The sequence below is a fragment of the Talpa occidentalis genome, unplaced genomic scaffold (assembly GCF_014898055.3).
Source record: "Talpa occidentalis isolate TD23 unplaced genomic scaffold, MPIMG_talOcc4v2.1 talOcc4.2, whole genome shotgun sequence".
Classification (NCBI taxonomy): domain Eukaryota; kingdom Metazoa; phylum Chordata; class Mammalia; order Eulipotyphla; family Talpidae; genus Talpa; species Talpa occidentalis.
In genome coordinates, this window is record NW_023602073.1 from 115,967,952 (window position 1) to 115,983,902 (window position 15,951).

General features: G+C 39.3%; 2 protein-coding genes and 1 non-coding gene across 4 annotated transcripts in view; 1 reads left to right on the forward strand and 2 right to left on the reverse strand.

The window, feature by feature from the left end:
- Positions 1 to 1,167: 1,167 nt before the first annotated feature.
- Positions 1,168 to 15,951, reverse strand: part of TRAPPC3L (trafficking protein particle complex subunit 3L) — a 40,952-nt gene continuing 26,168 nt past the window's right edge. For both annotated transcript variants that reach the window (XM_037520288.2, XM_054699122.1), the window contains 2 exons: positions 7,129 to 7,314; positions 1,168 to 1,287 (listed from right to left, as the gene is read on the reverse strand). In XM_037520288.2, the coding sequence (XP_037376185.1) occupies positions 1,168 to 1,287; positions 7,129 to 7,314 (306 nt within the window). The remainder of the gene's footprint in view (positions 1,288 to 7,128; positions 7,315 to 15,951) is intronic.
- Positions 6,941 to 7,047, reverse strand: LOC119253597 (U6 spliceosomal RNA). The gene has a single exon (XR_005127134.1). It is a non-coding gene; the product is annotated as a U6 spliceosomal RNA (small nuclear RNA).
- On the forward strand, positions 9,607 to 15,041 carry CALHM5 (calcium homeostasis modulator family member 5). The gene is made up of 2 exons (XM_037520283.2): positions 9,607 to 10,211; positions 13,928 to 15,041. Exons 1-2 carry the CDS (start codon positions 9,672 to 9,674, stop codon positions 14,315 to 14,317), a joined length of 930 nt encoding a protein of 309 aa, XP_037376180.1. The 5' UTR covers positions 9,607 to 9,671; the 3' UTR covers positions 14,318 to 15,041.

The following is a 15,951-nucleotide window of genomic DNA, read 5'->3' on the forward strand; positions in this document are numbered from 1 at the left end:
TATGTACTCTATTTTGTACTCTATGGGATTATTCTTTCATTTATATATAGATAAATCTATATTAAATTATCAATAAAACTGAATCCATATCATTTATCCATTCATGTAGGTAAATTTAGATAATGCACATATTTTCAACTAAATAAATGTTAATCATAATTTAAGCAATGGTTTGTGACTCCAGTTGAAAAAATAAGAAGTTACAGTAAATCCTTCCAAGTAGGAGAAAATCCTCACTGGATCGCCAATACTTGTCCCCTTCCAAAGAGGCACCTGCTGTTCTGCCTGCATCTGTTACATCAATGTACAGGGTTAGGGTAAGTGTTCTGCCGTGTTCTTACTGCTTCATTTTGTATTCTCAGCTTTTATTCCAACTTTTAAAACTACTTGTGTTCTTTGCTTTCCAGTGAGAGAACTGAGATGCAGGCAATTGTGAACTGTTTACACCAATATTCTTTAGATTGCCGAATTAATGAATATATTTTGTTATTTCTAGAAACATGCATTTCCTCATAGCACAATTTGTCAATGTTTCAAAGTTATATTGACTAATAGACTCAGCAGTGACTGTTCCTTCATGGTTTCCAAAATCTTAGGGTAGAAATACTTTTATCTTCTTTTTTTTTTTAATCTTCTTCGAGGTCCTTGGACTGCTCTGATAAAACAGATTAATAGAAGAAAAAAAACAAATTTAATTTCTTCCATATGAAGGCCCCATATGTACAGGACCTAGAAAAGTGACCAGAGCATTTAATTTTGTACCTTTTAAGACAAAAAAATAATTGAGAGGGAAAGAAAGGTTGAAGATTACTGAGAAGCAGCAAAGTTTGTTCATACATGCTCTCAAGGCTAAATTTACACAACAAGTGTAAATAACCACTAGAAACAGAAAAAATAAATCAAATAAAAAGGCATCTTAGGATGAACTATGAAATATGTAGAATTCATGCTTGCTATCTTACAAGGAATTATTTGCATAAGAAATCTCATGGACATGAGATTGCAAATGTGATTTATAAGCAAAGGGGAAAAAAAGAGTTTTGAACCCTAGTGCCCTGCTGGATTTCTGACAGGTTTATAGGCTTAACTTAGCAATTCAAAATGTGGCTGTATATGTTTAGAGAGTATTAATTCCTCAACAAGTTGTGGCATCCAACATGCTATTCTTCACTTGTTCCGCCTGTATTTTTTCCCATCTAATTTTTTCAGAAATGTTATTCCTATTTCTGTCACACTGTCGCCTTTTAGTCTGTCTTGTAAGAATGTAACATCGGCAGCCAAATGGACCTAGAACAGAAAAAGAAAAAGAAAACAGGTTTTCGTCATTCAGATTTTCAAAAAAAAAAAATCTGAAAATTCTTCTGTATCTTTTTAAAGTTTGATTTATCCTAAAAGCAGTGACAATTCTTATGGAATAATCAGAAAAAACTTGTCTGTGGGTGAGGGCCCCTTTACTATGTGTCCTCCAGAGAAGCTCTGTTTGGGGGTCAGCGCTGCGGTGTGAGTCTGCAGAGAGAAGGGCAGTCAGGTCAGTCCCAACTTGGGGCAAGCAGAAAGATGTGGACCCATTTCTGTTCACTTTGCATTCCTCTCAAGAACACAGATTCCCAGTTCAAGGAGACACTTGGCACTGTGTGCCTCACCAAGCAGAACTTCCAAGGATAAATGGATTCCTAACTAATGCTGTTCTAAGTCACTTGCTATAGATCATCCTGACATTACCTAAATAACATCATCATGCATCTTAACATCATTTAGCAATCACTTAAGGCTTTGAGAGCTTGCCACAAGTGTCAATTAAATAAATTATAAATATACAATCAAAGATTGAACTTATAGGCAGGAATATTTGCTATCCAGACTTCTCTTCCCCTCTAAAGCAGTTCACATTTCCCAGACATTGAAGTACTCTTAGGGCTTATTCTCTATTAATTAAAATGTGTTCACATGAGAGCAGCATGGTATTGCTAACTGACCCTCCACAGAGTATTTGTTCACCTACTTGGAGGCTTTTGGATTAAAAAGAAAAATAAGCAAAAGAACCTAGTAAAAGCAAATAAATGAAAATGCCTCCATTTAGTAGTCAATCAACTAGTGTTTACTGACTCTTACCTGACTCACTCCTCTCTCCCACTAAGAATTCCTTCACTAACCAGTCTGGATACGTGAAATCATAGATCTTGCTATTCCTCAGATTAACTGACTCACACAAGGTGCAAAAATCATGCCTTGATGATGCCCATCAACAATGAAAAGGATGTAGACTGAGTTTTGAAATACAAAAGCTAAACTTTTTTTTCACATTTTACTTTACCCTTCTTTTCTTTTTTTTAAACTGTTTATTTTTTTAAACATGCTGATTTTTGGGGTATTTTTTTATTTTAACATTTATCATTTTTTTACCTTTTTTTAGATAATATTTGCTTTACCTCACCCCCTCAGATTGATCCCCCTAGAATTTCCTTCCCCAAGGCACCCATGTACCATCACCCACAGTCCCCTGTGCTCCTCACTCCCTCCCTTTCACCCCTCTCCCTCTTCCTCCCCTGCAGTATGTCTCTGGTTTATAATTGTCTGTTTTTGCTTTGTTGTGGTTTGTACTGTTATTATTTTTTTTACACTGATGTCTTATTTGGTTCCCCTATATTCCTGCTATAAGTGAAACCATCTGATATTTTTCTTTTTCTTTCTGCCTTATTTCACTGAGCATAATTCCTTCTAGCTCCATCCACCTTGCTGTGAATGGTATGGGTTTATCTGTTTTGATTGCTGAATAATATTCCGTTGTGTATTTGTACCACATCTTCTTGATCCAGTCATCTATTTTTGGGCATTTGGGTTGTTTCCAGGTTTTACCTATTGTAAATAGTGCTGCAATAAACATAGGTGTACAGGTGCTCTTTTGAATCACTGTTTTTGTGTCCTTTAGGTAGATCGCTAGTAGTGAAATTGCCGGATCGTATGGTAGCTCCATTTTTAGTAGAATGAGGAACTTCCAGACAGCTTTCCACAGTGGCTGGACCAGTTTGCACTCCCAAACAATGTAGGAGAGTTCCTTTTTCACTGCATCCTCACCAACATTTGTTGTTGCAACAGCTAAATTTGTCCTCACTTCCTTCTCTCCCCCAAGAAGATCTTGTCTTTGTTAATATTTGACAGAAATCGAATAATGAGGAGGCTACTTTGAAGTTATTTGGATCCTTGGGGTCTACATGAGGTATGAATCCTATTTATCATTCAATGTATTTAATCATCTGTTATTCATGAAAGCTAGATAATTTCTCATCTTATTTTTGACTTGGTTTTATATTCAGCCCATGAAACCCATAAGATCCCAGAACTTTCTCCTTTCCCTTTCTTGATTTCATTACCACTGATTGTAGGGCAAGTCTAAAAAAATATAGTAGGTTAAAAGCATGGAAGATCCATGTGAACAATACAGTATTTCCATTGTTTTACTCTTTTGGATTGCCTATTGTTATATCCTTCTCCTGATTGTCACCAATAGTTTAAAATACAACATATCCCTCATTATTGAGTAGGTCAACTCATATCTAGTGTTTGGCTACCACCTGGTCCACCATTTTTCATAGTAAAGTTTCCAGAAAAATGAGACTTTGCTGACTATTACCTTTCCTTGAACAGATTGTTTTCTTCTTTCTCCCTCTCACTTTGCCAATATAGTTTTTTTTAAAAAAAGATTTATTTATTTATACAAGCACTGGGTACAGTCAGAAGCGCAGGAGGGTGAGAGAATTCACCAGAGCCAGAGCGGGGAGCAGAACAGGCAGAAGGACCAAAGTACACTGCTGAGGGGAGCAGCGGGCGGCAGGAGAGGCCTGCGCTCCATTGCCAATATAGTTTTAACCAAGGTCCTTCCAGACCTTTTGGCTTCTAAATGTTGTGGAATTTTTCATTAACAGCCCTGCAATTTGGAATTCCAGTCCCGAAAGAAACTAAAACTACAACTGAAACTTTCAGACAATGTCTTAATAAAAACAGAGCCTGTAAAAGTAAAGTGAGACGTGTGTTTAAAAAGAAAGAAAGGTACTAAGAATCGATATTTTAAAGGTCCTGAAAGTAAAGTAAAAAGTGCTAACACAAGTGTTAAAGGTGTGAAAGAGGGAGGAAAAGAAATTGTTAGAAAGCAAAAGAAAGTGTTAAAAGTAAAAAAGCAAAAGAAAGAGTTAACAGTCTGAGAGAAGGATCTTAAAAAAAATTTTTTTATGTGCTTCAATGACTAACTACAAACTGTAAAAGGACAAGTCATTCTAGCAATTTACTTCATTAGTTCCAGAGGTTAGACATGGACTTGAAGACCTACATTGACAGGGGGGAGACCAGGCAGGCTGAGGAAAAGAAAGGGAGAAGGACAAGAGAAGGGCCCACTCCCCGGTGGCGCAGCGGTTGAGCGCTGGGTTGGGAAGCTGCCGGCGACCTCTGCGGCGCCGGTTCGATCCCCGGCTGTTCCCCAGCCACCGAAGGAGGGTCCCACATGGCGCGCAGACCTCTCCTGCCGCCCGCTGCTCCCCTCAGCAGTGTACCTCGGTCCTTCTGCCTGTTCTGCTCCCCGCTCTGGCTCTGGTGAATTCTCTCACCCTCCCGCGCTTCTGACTGTACCCAGTGCATGTATAAACAAAGAAACAAACAAATAAATAAATAAATAAAAACATGCCTCTATAAAAAATAAATAAATAAATTAATTAATAAATTAAAAAAAAAAAGAGAAGGGCCCAGTGTATATGGCAGCTGCCATTGCTGGTACCCCGCCAGCTGAGACTCACCTGAGGCCTCTTGCATCCCAGGCATTTGGGACCTCAACATATTCATGGGCTGCCCCTGCTTCCACCGCCAGTAACTGGGACACCTCAGCCACGAGTGTCTGCAGAAGCCACCCCCCACCCCGGCCATGCCCTCAGTGCCATCGCACAGACCACTGAAAGAAGGACTGTTCCAGTCTCTGAAAGAAGGGGGTGTCAGCCCAAACCACAGGCCAAAATGGGAGGACAGTCTTGACTATCAGCTGCCTCTGACTGTGAACAACCAGGTACAGGAAAAGAAAATGTTTTCTGAAGAAGCCCAGAGTTGAGAAAAGCCTCGGGTGACCCTAAAAGTGGCAGGCAAAAAAGAATCAACTTCTTGGTGAATAAGGGGCCACTTACTTTGCCATGCTGCAATTCTTTAGACTGGGTTTCTTTGCCACACTGGATAATGCCAGGTGACTGACTGTAGTTTCTCTTGCACACACTAAAACCCTAAAAAACTGTCTTCAAAGACTGCACCCTGAAATCTGTGCCTCCATAGATCTGTGCCACCATAGGTATGGTGGAATAAAAATTAAAAGGGGGGAAATGAAATGGAAAATGTAAGACTGATCTGTTGATTAGCTGAAGTTGGCACATAACCTGTAGACTGAAAGTTTCAGGGAACAACTGATAAGTGCTATCAAGGCCATACCTGATTCATGCATCCCAGCTGATTGTATCCCTTGCTTTTGACAGACAATAAACATCCTGTTGTCTGATTGCTCGGGGCTCAGACTTGGAGAGAAATCTCCTCTGGGCTTGTTGGTATAAAGCCCACTGGTGTAAATAAAGAGCTTCCCTCCTCCTCTCTGAGTGCTGCCTGCTTTCCTAATGACAATCTGCCATAATAATATCTTCACTCTCGCATGTGTTAGACACTTCAACTCCAGGGGTTTTCAAGTTGAATTCCTTGCTTTATCTCTCCCCATGTATTCTTGCTGGTTTTTTTTTTCTTGGTGAATGACACCACCAGCCCTATATATTGCTCAGAAACTTAATGATTCTTGAAACTTTTTCTCAATCAACTGATAACCTAGTCTTATCTGTTCTACCTTCTTAATTCAAATTTGCCTTCACTATTCCCACTGTCAAGGTTTTATTCCGGTTTTACCTGAGGTTGCCATTATTACCTTCTAAAGTGTTCTTCCCTTTCCTCCAGCATTGTCCCCTCTTGTATACTTTTTACTTTGTTGAAAAGGGATAAAATTTCTAAAGCACAAATTTCAGAATATTATTCCCATTTGTAAACTAGTTCAGCTACTTTCTATATAAAAGTCCATTTTCTAAAGCTTATCCTATAACCCCCTTCTTTTTAAATCAGACCTCTGTAAAGAATGTGTATCTCCTTTTTCATTACATTTCCTCTCTCAATCTACATGGAAGTCACACTGACTTAATCCAAGAAACATTTCTGCATGACACATTTCTTTTGTGCCTTTGGGACTTGTGGTTCCTTTTACCTGGACTATTATTTCCCCCTGCTCCCTTTAACCTAAGACCTTCATCTAATTCCTATTTATTCTTCAAATACCAGCTCATAGTTTCTTTAGAAAGTCTTTCCTACTCCCCTCTTCCAAACCTAGGTCCTCCCATAAACTTTAATCACACTTCTTTATACATTCAATTGGATATAAAATTCTTGAAGAGCTGCAATGGTGTCTTGCTCATCTTTCTAAGTTCACTGCCTGACTATGAGCAGATGTTAATTGACTTAGTGAAATCAATGAAGAATTCAGGTGTGGCAGCCAGCCTCCAAAGTGGTCTATAATCATTCCTGCCTCCTGTTATGTCCTTAGCAGTCCCCTTTACAGTGCACCAAGGTTTACCTATGTGGTAAAGAACTTCACAAATGCTCTAGGCGACTGCCAAAAAAGTATTAAGGCCAAGTAAGTGAGCTTGGAATTAGAGTCTCCAGTGTCAGTCAAGTCTTCAGACACTATAGGCCTGACCAACAACTAGACTGTGTTCTTACTTAGCTATGAAACAGCCACACCCTGCTAAGTTTTTCCCAGGTTTCTGACCCTTAGAAATTGTACAAGGTGATAAATCCTTTTGAAAATCTTTTTGTGAAGAAGCATTGTTTTATATAATTATGTAAATTTCAGCTGCATAGTATATACTTTCACATCTTAATGAAAAACACAGAAAACCTCAGGAATTTAAGTGTCATCTTTGCACAGAGGCCATGTTAATCTTCCTTGGTTTCTTCCCAATTTAGGATATGTACTGCTGAGGTCAGCACTAAATGTTTGTTGTTTCAAGCTGCTATATTTTGAGGTAAACAAAGTATGAATACACAGGCAAAATGAAATAAGTGCTTTACCATTTCCAGGCCACCTCTGATAATCCCACAGAGTAAATTGCAGTAGCACAGAGAAGATCGCCCAGCAGGGAGCTCTTCCACAAACTCTATCAGAGGGTTCTTGTCTAGAATCAGGGAAAATTCATTTCTGCTGGAATTGTTACATGTCACAGTTGGTGTAATTCCCAAGTACATCTTGAAAGCAACCTAATAAAGAGGGAAAAAATTTAAAAATTAAAAAATTAAAACTTGGTATAGAACAGACATCTCTTAGCAAGGTATCAAAATATCCTGTTCCAGACCATACATCACAATGATTAAGCAGGTGACATCGTTGTCAAGAAGTTTGGGTTCACACCCAGCTTTGAAATTGACTGACCCTGTAACTTTTTGCAAGTTTTAAACTTTATAAATTTAATTTGGAACAGCTGAAGGGACTTGTTTTTGCTGGAAAAATATGGTTTATAAAACAGAGTTAAGACAGTACTTCCAAAAAATCTTTTTCAAAAGTAAATATCTTTTAGGAGGTTAAGAAACTAAAATACTGGGCCTCCCTGGTGGTGCAGGCGGTTGAACGCAGTGCTATGAAGCTGTCTGCAGCCTCTGCATTGCCAGTTCCATCCCCGCCGGTCTTGGAGATACCCACATGGCGAGCAGACCTCTCCTGTCTCGCCTGCTGTTCCCCTCAGCAGTGTATTTCGTCGGTCTGCCTGTTCTGTAGCCCTCTCTGTCTCTGGTGAATCCTCTCACCCTCCCAAACATCTGGCCTCTACCCCAGTTCTTGTTTAAATAAATAAATATTTAAAAGAAATTAAAATATTATTAATCATCAATATACTAGCATGATAATTGTTATATGGGCCCAGCAAAAAGTAGGATCCTGAATTAGAAGGGTCTTGGGCCCCAAAAGGGTGGTGGAAGAGCAGAGGATGGCATGGGAAGATTAGATGTGACAGGAGTTGTGTGACCAAGGATGACAATCCTTGCCTCTGAGAAGGAGCAAGGGCTAATGGTGAGAAGTACATATATGAATCTAAGTAACTTCTGAAAAAGTTTATTGGTTTACAAAATAGCAATGGAGGAAAACCAAGAGGCCATTTTTCATACTCCCAGTTTTGTACATTAATAAACTGGGATGAATAAAAGTAAAATGACAAGACTTGGCTCTTCTGTAACTTAGTTTCTTAGCTCTTTAGTACAAGGTATTTGCTTCTTACATAATAAATAGGCCTGGAATTTGAAGTGTATGAATGAATATTGTCAGTTTAATATTTTGTCATCTTTCAAGTCCCTTAATTAATTTAATTTTAAAAGTTAAAAGTAGCATAAGAAAGAAATGGAAACAGTTTCTTTAAATTATTTATAAGCATAAAAGGTCCATCAATCATTTACTTATTCATTCAATAGGTACTGCCTGTCCTGGCACACAGTAGGAGTTCAATAATGATTTGAAGAGCAAATTATTGAATGAGTATTCATTCTGTTTAGGCCCAGAAAAGTTCCTATTTTCAAAGAGCTCATAATATAAAAAGGATAACAGATACTAAACAAGTAAGTGCATGGTATAAGTCCTGCGAGTATAACGTTTAGAAATGTATTAGGAAGTAATACTGGAAATATTCATAAGGAAGAAACTTCTACCCAGTTCATGGAGATTGAATAAGAGTTTGCCAGATGGACAAAGTGGAAGGTAGGTTATTCTGAGTAGAGGGCACATTCATGGGCATGAAATACCATGATGAGGGTTCTGGAGAGGTTAGCATCAATCAACTTGTGGTCAGCACAGAGATAAGACAGTATGAGTAGGCTAAAGTAGAACTGAAATTCTATTTCTGAGGGATTTCCTTTTCACCAGCACAGAGGGTGTAGATTTAGGGTTGAGAGTGGGGTGGGCATGAGGTAAAAGGCTGAGCTACCAACCAAGAGGCTGCTGTGATATAGCCTAGGAGAGGAATGCCGGGGACTTTTTCCATTTTGTCTTTTACCCAAAACTAAAACCCTCCCTAAACTTTTCCATATAAATTTCATATAACTCAAATTCTAAAATTTGTTCAAGTCTCTGACACTAGCCAGTTTAAAAAGATAAAATATGTATCTTCCAGATCCTAAGCAGCAAGAGAACAAAAAAATTAAAATCATGAAACTTGAAGCTAAGAGATATTATTTGGCTCCCCATCAGTTGGCTGAAATACAGTTCTGCTAATGTTGATTCATCTGACTGGAAAATTCCTAGACTATTTTTTGTATGAGTGAGATTTGACTGTGATGCTCAATCTAAACCACATGGAAATGGTATGAAAATGGAGCCTGTGTACTTGATTTTACTCTAATTCTCAGTGTTTGGGTTCTCATTTCATAGCCTGATATCCGCCAGTAGGAGGCATTATCTGAACATGGTTGGGAAATCCTCATTCCTAGGGAATGACATTGTCTCCTTATCTGGCTGAATTCAGGCTGAGGAGGACTGTTGTTTCTAATGAAGACAGAGCTCCACCCTCGGCTGCTGCCACAGCTGCTCTGCTAATAAATAAGGGCAAAGCATTTCCCCTTTGTGTGTCTTCAACATGGATGCTTTTCAAGGGATTATAAAATTCTTCGTTAACCAGAAAACTATTATTGGCTACAGCTTCATGGCTCTGCTGACCGTGGGAAGTGAGCGTCTCTTTTCACTTGTGGCTTTTAAGTGTCCCTGCAGCACTGAGAATACGGTCTATGGGCTGGTTTTCCTTTTGGCTCCTGCCTGGGTGTTACTGATCTTAGGATTCTTTGTGAACAACAGGTCGTGGAAACTCTTCACAGGCTGCTGTGTGAATCCCAGGAAAATGTTCCCCAGAGGCCACAACTGCCACTTCTTCTACGTCCTTGGCCAGATCATTCTGAGTTCATTGGTGGCTCCAATGATGTGGCTTTCTGTGGCTTTGCTCAATGGGACTTTTTATGAATGTGCCATGAGTGGGACAAAAAGTGAAAGACTCCTGGAACTGATTTGCAAGGGGAAGCCCAAAGAATGCTGGGAAGAACTTAACAAAGTATCTTGTGGTAAAACCAGCATGACAACCTCGGACAACGAAGAACTGAAACTGTCCCTGCAAGCCCAGTCTCAGGTAAGAAAGGACAAATCTGCATTTTTTTCCCCCCAGTGTAAGCCTGAACTAATCTTTCTGTCCTCCTTTCAGTCAAGGCTAAAATCCTGTTAGGACATTTTGAAACAATGGAAATGAGAAAATAATTCAGAGTTAAAGACAATCCCAGGAAAAGCTCTTTAGAAGTTGGATGGCTCAGTAAGATTGCTAATTGGATTGTCTTTTCCATTTCCGAAAAGAAAATATCCTCTGGGTTATGCATTCATAAATACTTAGGTACTTTAAAACAATCTCTCTGGATTGACTTTGTAAATAATTCATGACACTAACTCATAACTGAGTGTTAATGGCAGAACTGTAATTAGAAATGAATGACTTCTATCAATTATTTTTTTTTTCAAACTGGCTTCTAGGAAAAACATGCACGTAGCATTCATCTATTTAAACATAGTTCAACCAAATGAGCTAATACTTTTCAAAGTTGCATGTAATATAATTAGCGGTGTGATTCCTTTGCATTATTTCTGGCAACTACTATCTCATTGTATAAACATTGCCAAGATTGAAAAGAATTTCGCAAACAAAGTAAGAATTGGCAGTCTTTAAATAACCTTCTGTGAAAAGCGACCATATTCTCTAGGGAGGTTATGTCCTGTGCTATTTGTGCTGTGCAGCTAAAGAAGTTCTTATATTACTTTAAAAGCTTGAGATTTGAGGCATTGTTTTATTTAACAAAGGGAAATAATGGATTTACCTAATTGACACAGGGAAGTAGCTTGTCATCCTCCCACGTAAGTGAGCCCAAATCCAGATGTGAAACCTTGCCCTGGCCTCAGGAAAAGACTGAATTCCTACCCGGGAGTAGTAGGCGTTGCAGTCCCCAAGCCATAACAAATGCTAAGAGTAGATAAACACAGATGCACAATTTGTTACAAATGCTCTTTGTTTCAGGATAAATGCACTGAAAATAGTATAAAAATTTTTTTCAACAAGGACTTGTCTTTACCACAATGCATGAAGGCAAAGTCTGTTTTTAAAATCATACATTCGAAAACTGGTTGGCAGTCTAATCATATACTTTTCCTAAACCTATGAGCCTAAAAAGCCTAAGTCTTTTGTTTAATGCACAAAGTAAATCTTAGATAAAAACATGCCAGGCTCCCAAAAGTCTTCCTTTTTTTTGTTGAAGGAAGGTATTAATTACAACTGATATGACACAATGAGTAATTTATGAATTGTGTTCTTAGGCATCAGGCTCCATTCAATTACCGCCAGATCCAAATACTTATCAGTGTGTGAGCTTTTCTTCTCTAAACACAGGTATAAGGAAATCACGTACATCCTGTCATAGCTGAGCCTGGGCACACTGAGAATGATCTAGGGCTGATTCTTAGAGGAAGGTGCATGAGGGATGCAGACAAAGGGAGCTGTATCAATAGCAATTACTGACCGAAGCGGTTCAGACAGGCAGAAACAACATACAATCCAGACTAACAGCTGAGTGTGTAGGTGGGGGTGGAAAATGTGGCCCATTCCTGGGTGGGGCAGAGAAATAAGAAATCCAGCTGGATGACGCTCCATTCTTCAGGAAGGTAGAGCGGCGTGGTGGCCACAGTTCAACCTTGGCGTTGGCTAGCCTCGGATTTGAATACTGACTCTACCACTTACCAGTTATGAGACCTGGGGTCGGTGGTTTGAGACCCTATCCCCACCCACATGCTCCAGTTTCCTTATAAGACCTACCTTGGAGGTTTGCTGGAAGGTGGAGAGAAAATGGACATAAATGAACCTATAACTGCTGGCACACAGTAAGTGTCCTAAATTAATTAGAAAAATGCCAGGGCTTGAAGGAGGAGACTCATACAGAATGGGGCACTATTGAGGACTGGGTGGGAGCATCCGTCATGTCAATGAAACCCCAGGTAGCCTCAATTGGGAAAGAACAAGGGGGCTCAGTGGTCAGCACTCAGGTGAGAACAAGTTGACACTAATGTCATGCAATGATGGGGATGGACACTTTTGAATATGACCACTTTATAACTCGAGCAGAATTGACTCAGATAATGAAATGGCCTTCAGATGGCTCAGCTGTGGGGAAAGAGGAAGGCAGAAGATGAAGAAAAGAGGAAGATATGAGGTAGCTAACCACAAGTGATTCAAAGTAAATACTAAGACTTTCACATGACAGTAGTCATGCCTCATTCATTAATCATGATGATGGAAAGATACTATAGTTCAGCAAGAATGTTATATAAATGTATATACATTTGAAAAATAACAGCATATGATATTAGCAAACACTGAATGCACAGGTATGTTTATATTACTTCATTTTAATTCCCCAATTTACCCTCTCAGGTGGATAACCCCTATTTTATAATTGAGGAAACTGAGGCACGGAGAATATCCATAGTGAGGGGAAAGCTGAGATTTAAACCCAAGTAGTCCCAATCCAAAGGTGGCATTCATGCAGAATCTGACTGTATGTAAGAGGCAGAGTTTGGGACTACTGGTTTGAAGAGTTGGAGCTCAGTTACAGTCTGAATAGGTTCATTTGCTGATTATCATTTCTATTTTCAAAAAGGCACATCTATTGAGAAATATTGAGTCACTTAACTAAAATGCCAAGAGAAACATTGACAGAAATCTGTTACTTCTTCAAATATGAAATTAATTCCAAATGTGAAAAAAATATAATTAGAACAACAAAGAACAACAAAGTTTAGAAGATAATTTAAGCTAATTAGAATTCTGCTTTTAAAATTCAGGGGGTGGGGAACTTTCCCCCTGAGCTGAAACAGTTCGTATTGAGAGAGGAATTAATTTTTTTCCAATTACCAAAATTCAGAATCAATAATCTTGAAAGTTTGAAATGATCCTCATTTTTTCCTAGCTTTTGTCCAGGCTTTAAATTCTCAAAGTTTCAGTTTCTTTGTTTTAGCCTGCCTCACTTTATCATTGATAATGAGGAATGATATATTTTCTCCGAGAGGGCTGCTGTTCTCTGCACAAAACGTAACATGAGAAAAAACCAGTCACTAGCCATAAATGCATTTATCAATGCCTGAAGACATCTGGCTTAGGGGACTAGTCACTTGCTCAATTACCACATTATTCATGCACAGAATTCATCCTTCTAATAATTAATTCTATTGGTTTTTCTGATTCTTGGATAATCTATACTTACTGCTCTTTATCGCCTGCCTCCCTTCTAGTTATTTTTTTTTTAAACATAATGACTTTTTTTTTTAAAGACTTATTTATTTATACAAGCACTGGGTACAGTCAGAAGCGCAGGAGGGTGAGAGAATTCACCAGAGCCAGAGCGGGGAACAGAGCAGGCAGACCGATGAAATACACTGCTGAGGGGAGCAGCGGGCATGGCAGGAGAGGTCTGTTGCGCCATGTGGGACTCTAGCTGGCTGCCGGGGATTGAACTGGCACTGCAGAGGCTGTGGGCAGCTTTGCAGCCCAGCGCTCAACCACTGCGCTACCAGGGGAGGCTCCCTTCTAGTTATTCTTTACATATCATTAATGGTGCATAGGAGAATAGAGATTAGCTAAATCTTAAAATTATTCTTGATTGTTAAAGTATTACTAAAAATTAAAATGACTAATTCAGCAGAAGCATGGCAGTGACTGTGGTATTATGTAGTCATGCACTCCCCAGTAACACTACTCCAGGTCCCTGAGAAGTTCTTTGCTTTTACATGTCCTGAATTTTGTTTCTTTCTAAGATTCTAGGGTGGTTCCTGATTTGTTCAGCATCTTTCTTTTCTCTGCTCACCACTTGTTATGCTCGCTGTCGATCTAAAGTTAGCTACCTTCAGCTAAACTTTTGGAAGACGTATGCGCAAAAGGAGAAGGAGCAGTTGGAAGATACCATTCTGGACTATGCCAACAAGCTGAGTGAGAGAAACCTGAAGTGCTTTTTTGAAAACAAGAGACCAGATGTCTTTCCCATGCCCACTTTTGCAGCCTGGGAGGCTGCTTCACAACTGCATTCTTTCCACCAAGGCCCGCAGTACTACAGCACTCTCCATAAGGTGGTAGAAGATGGGCTGGACCATCACCCCGAGAATGATGAGACCACAATGGTTCTTGTGGGTAGTGCCCACAGTGTATAGCTTGCCCACCAGCGTGACTCACTGCATCAAGGGATACTCTCATTCTGACATCTGCCTCCTGCATTGACAGCAACCTGTGATCTCTGGACTTCTTTACATTTGGTTTTCTTTATAAGACAATAAAGATCTAAGCTTTGCAACTCCCGTGCACAGACAGTGCCAGGATATACTCAAAGATGCCACCTAATGGGTCAAGGATGGTAACAAAGGTGTTCTTCACTGATTAAGGCTGGGAGTTAGCCCCTTAAATTCTATGATTTTATGATTCCACAATGAGACTCATGCAAGAGAAACTGCCGCTCTAAATAATGATTATGCTTCAGGGCAGAAGTGGGCTTGTGAGTGAGCAAGGCATTCTGAACACAGACTGCCCCACACAGTGGAATTTTCATTGTAGTCAGTAAATCTATCCTCTCTCCTTTCCAGGATGTATGAAATTTACTCCTTTGGAATCTGAAGACATTAGTTCTCAAAAATAACACATTGGCAGCATATGGTGTCTACACCTCAGAGCTCTTTATGTCTCCTCTGTCCTCTGTGCATTGAAAGTACACCCCGCTGGGCAGTGCTGAATCGTGGCTTGTGTGGCCTTAGGCACATTTGTCTTTGTGGACCCCATTCCACTCTAAACAAACTCTGAGATTTATGGTAGTGTCAATATAAAGACAGATAACATATATTAAAAAATTTTTTCAACCTAAAAGTTCACTTATTTCCTTCTGATTTTAAAAGAAGTTAGCAACACTTTTGACAGTCCCTACAATTACTGTGGACCCAAGACACAGCGCCTGGGGTGCTGAAGGGGTAAGTTATTCCTGACTAGAGGTCTGGGGAAATTGTTCAAAGCAGTTTTGGTGTATAACTATTTTTGCAATTTTATATTCATCAGAAATACTGCAAACTTTGCACTCAACTACATCATATATATACGTGTTAGTTTAACCACATATGTGTATGCATATGCATATATACATGTACATCTATATAAAAATATTTCGATTCCCCCAAAATGCTGAATGGAATGATGCTCAAGTATGAAGCACCAGGTACCTTATATAATAGGGAATACTCTCCTCATTTGAGAATCCTGGGGATTGACCAGGATTGCAAAATTGGAGAATATGTTCCAGAATTTATTCTTGGAAATGTATAGGTGAAGAGTCAGGGGTGTTTGTGTGTGTGTGTGTATGTGTGTGTGCATGTGTGAGAGAGAGGGACAAAGACAGAGAGACAGGGAAAGAGAAAGCAGGTGGGAGAGTAAGAGGTGGGAGCTATGAGGTTGCAATCTTGGGTTTAAACATGTCTGACAAATGTTAATAATTGTCCCCTCTAATAAGCCCCAATTTGACATGTTTGCCAGTTTCTTTGATGAAATTTTAAGTAATCAAGGGATGTCAGTAATGTAGAGGTAGTAAGAGATGTTAACCATGGGTTTTCTTGAGCCAGTATAAGCTTTCGAAGGTGTATATATACATATATATATATATATGTATGTATACACACACATATATATTTTACATAGTTTTTCATTTTTGTACAATGCATGCATCTTCATCTTGATTATCGTTCCCATAAAATTCCCACCACCCATTCACCAGTGAACTATCACCATGGTCTCTTGTGCTCTTCCCACC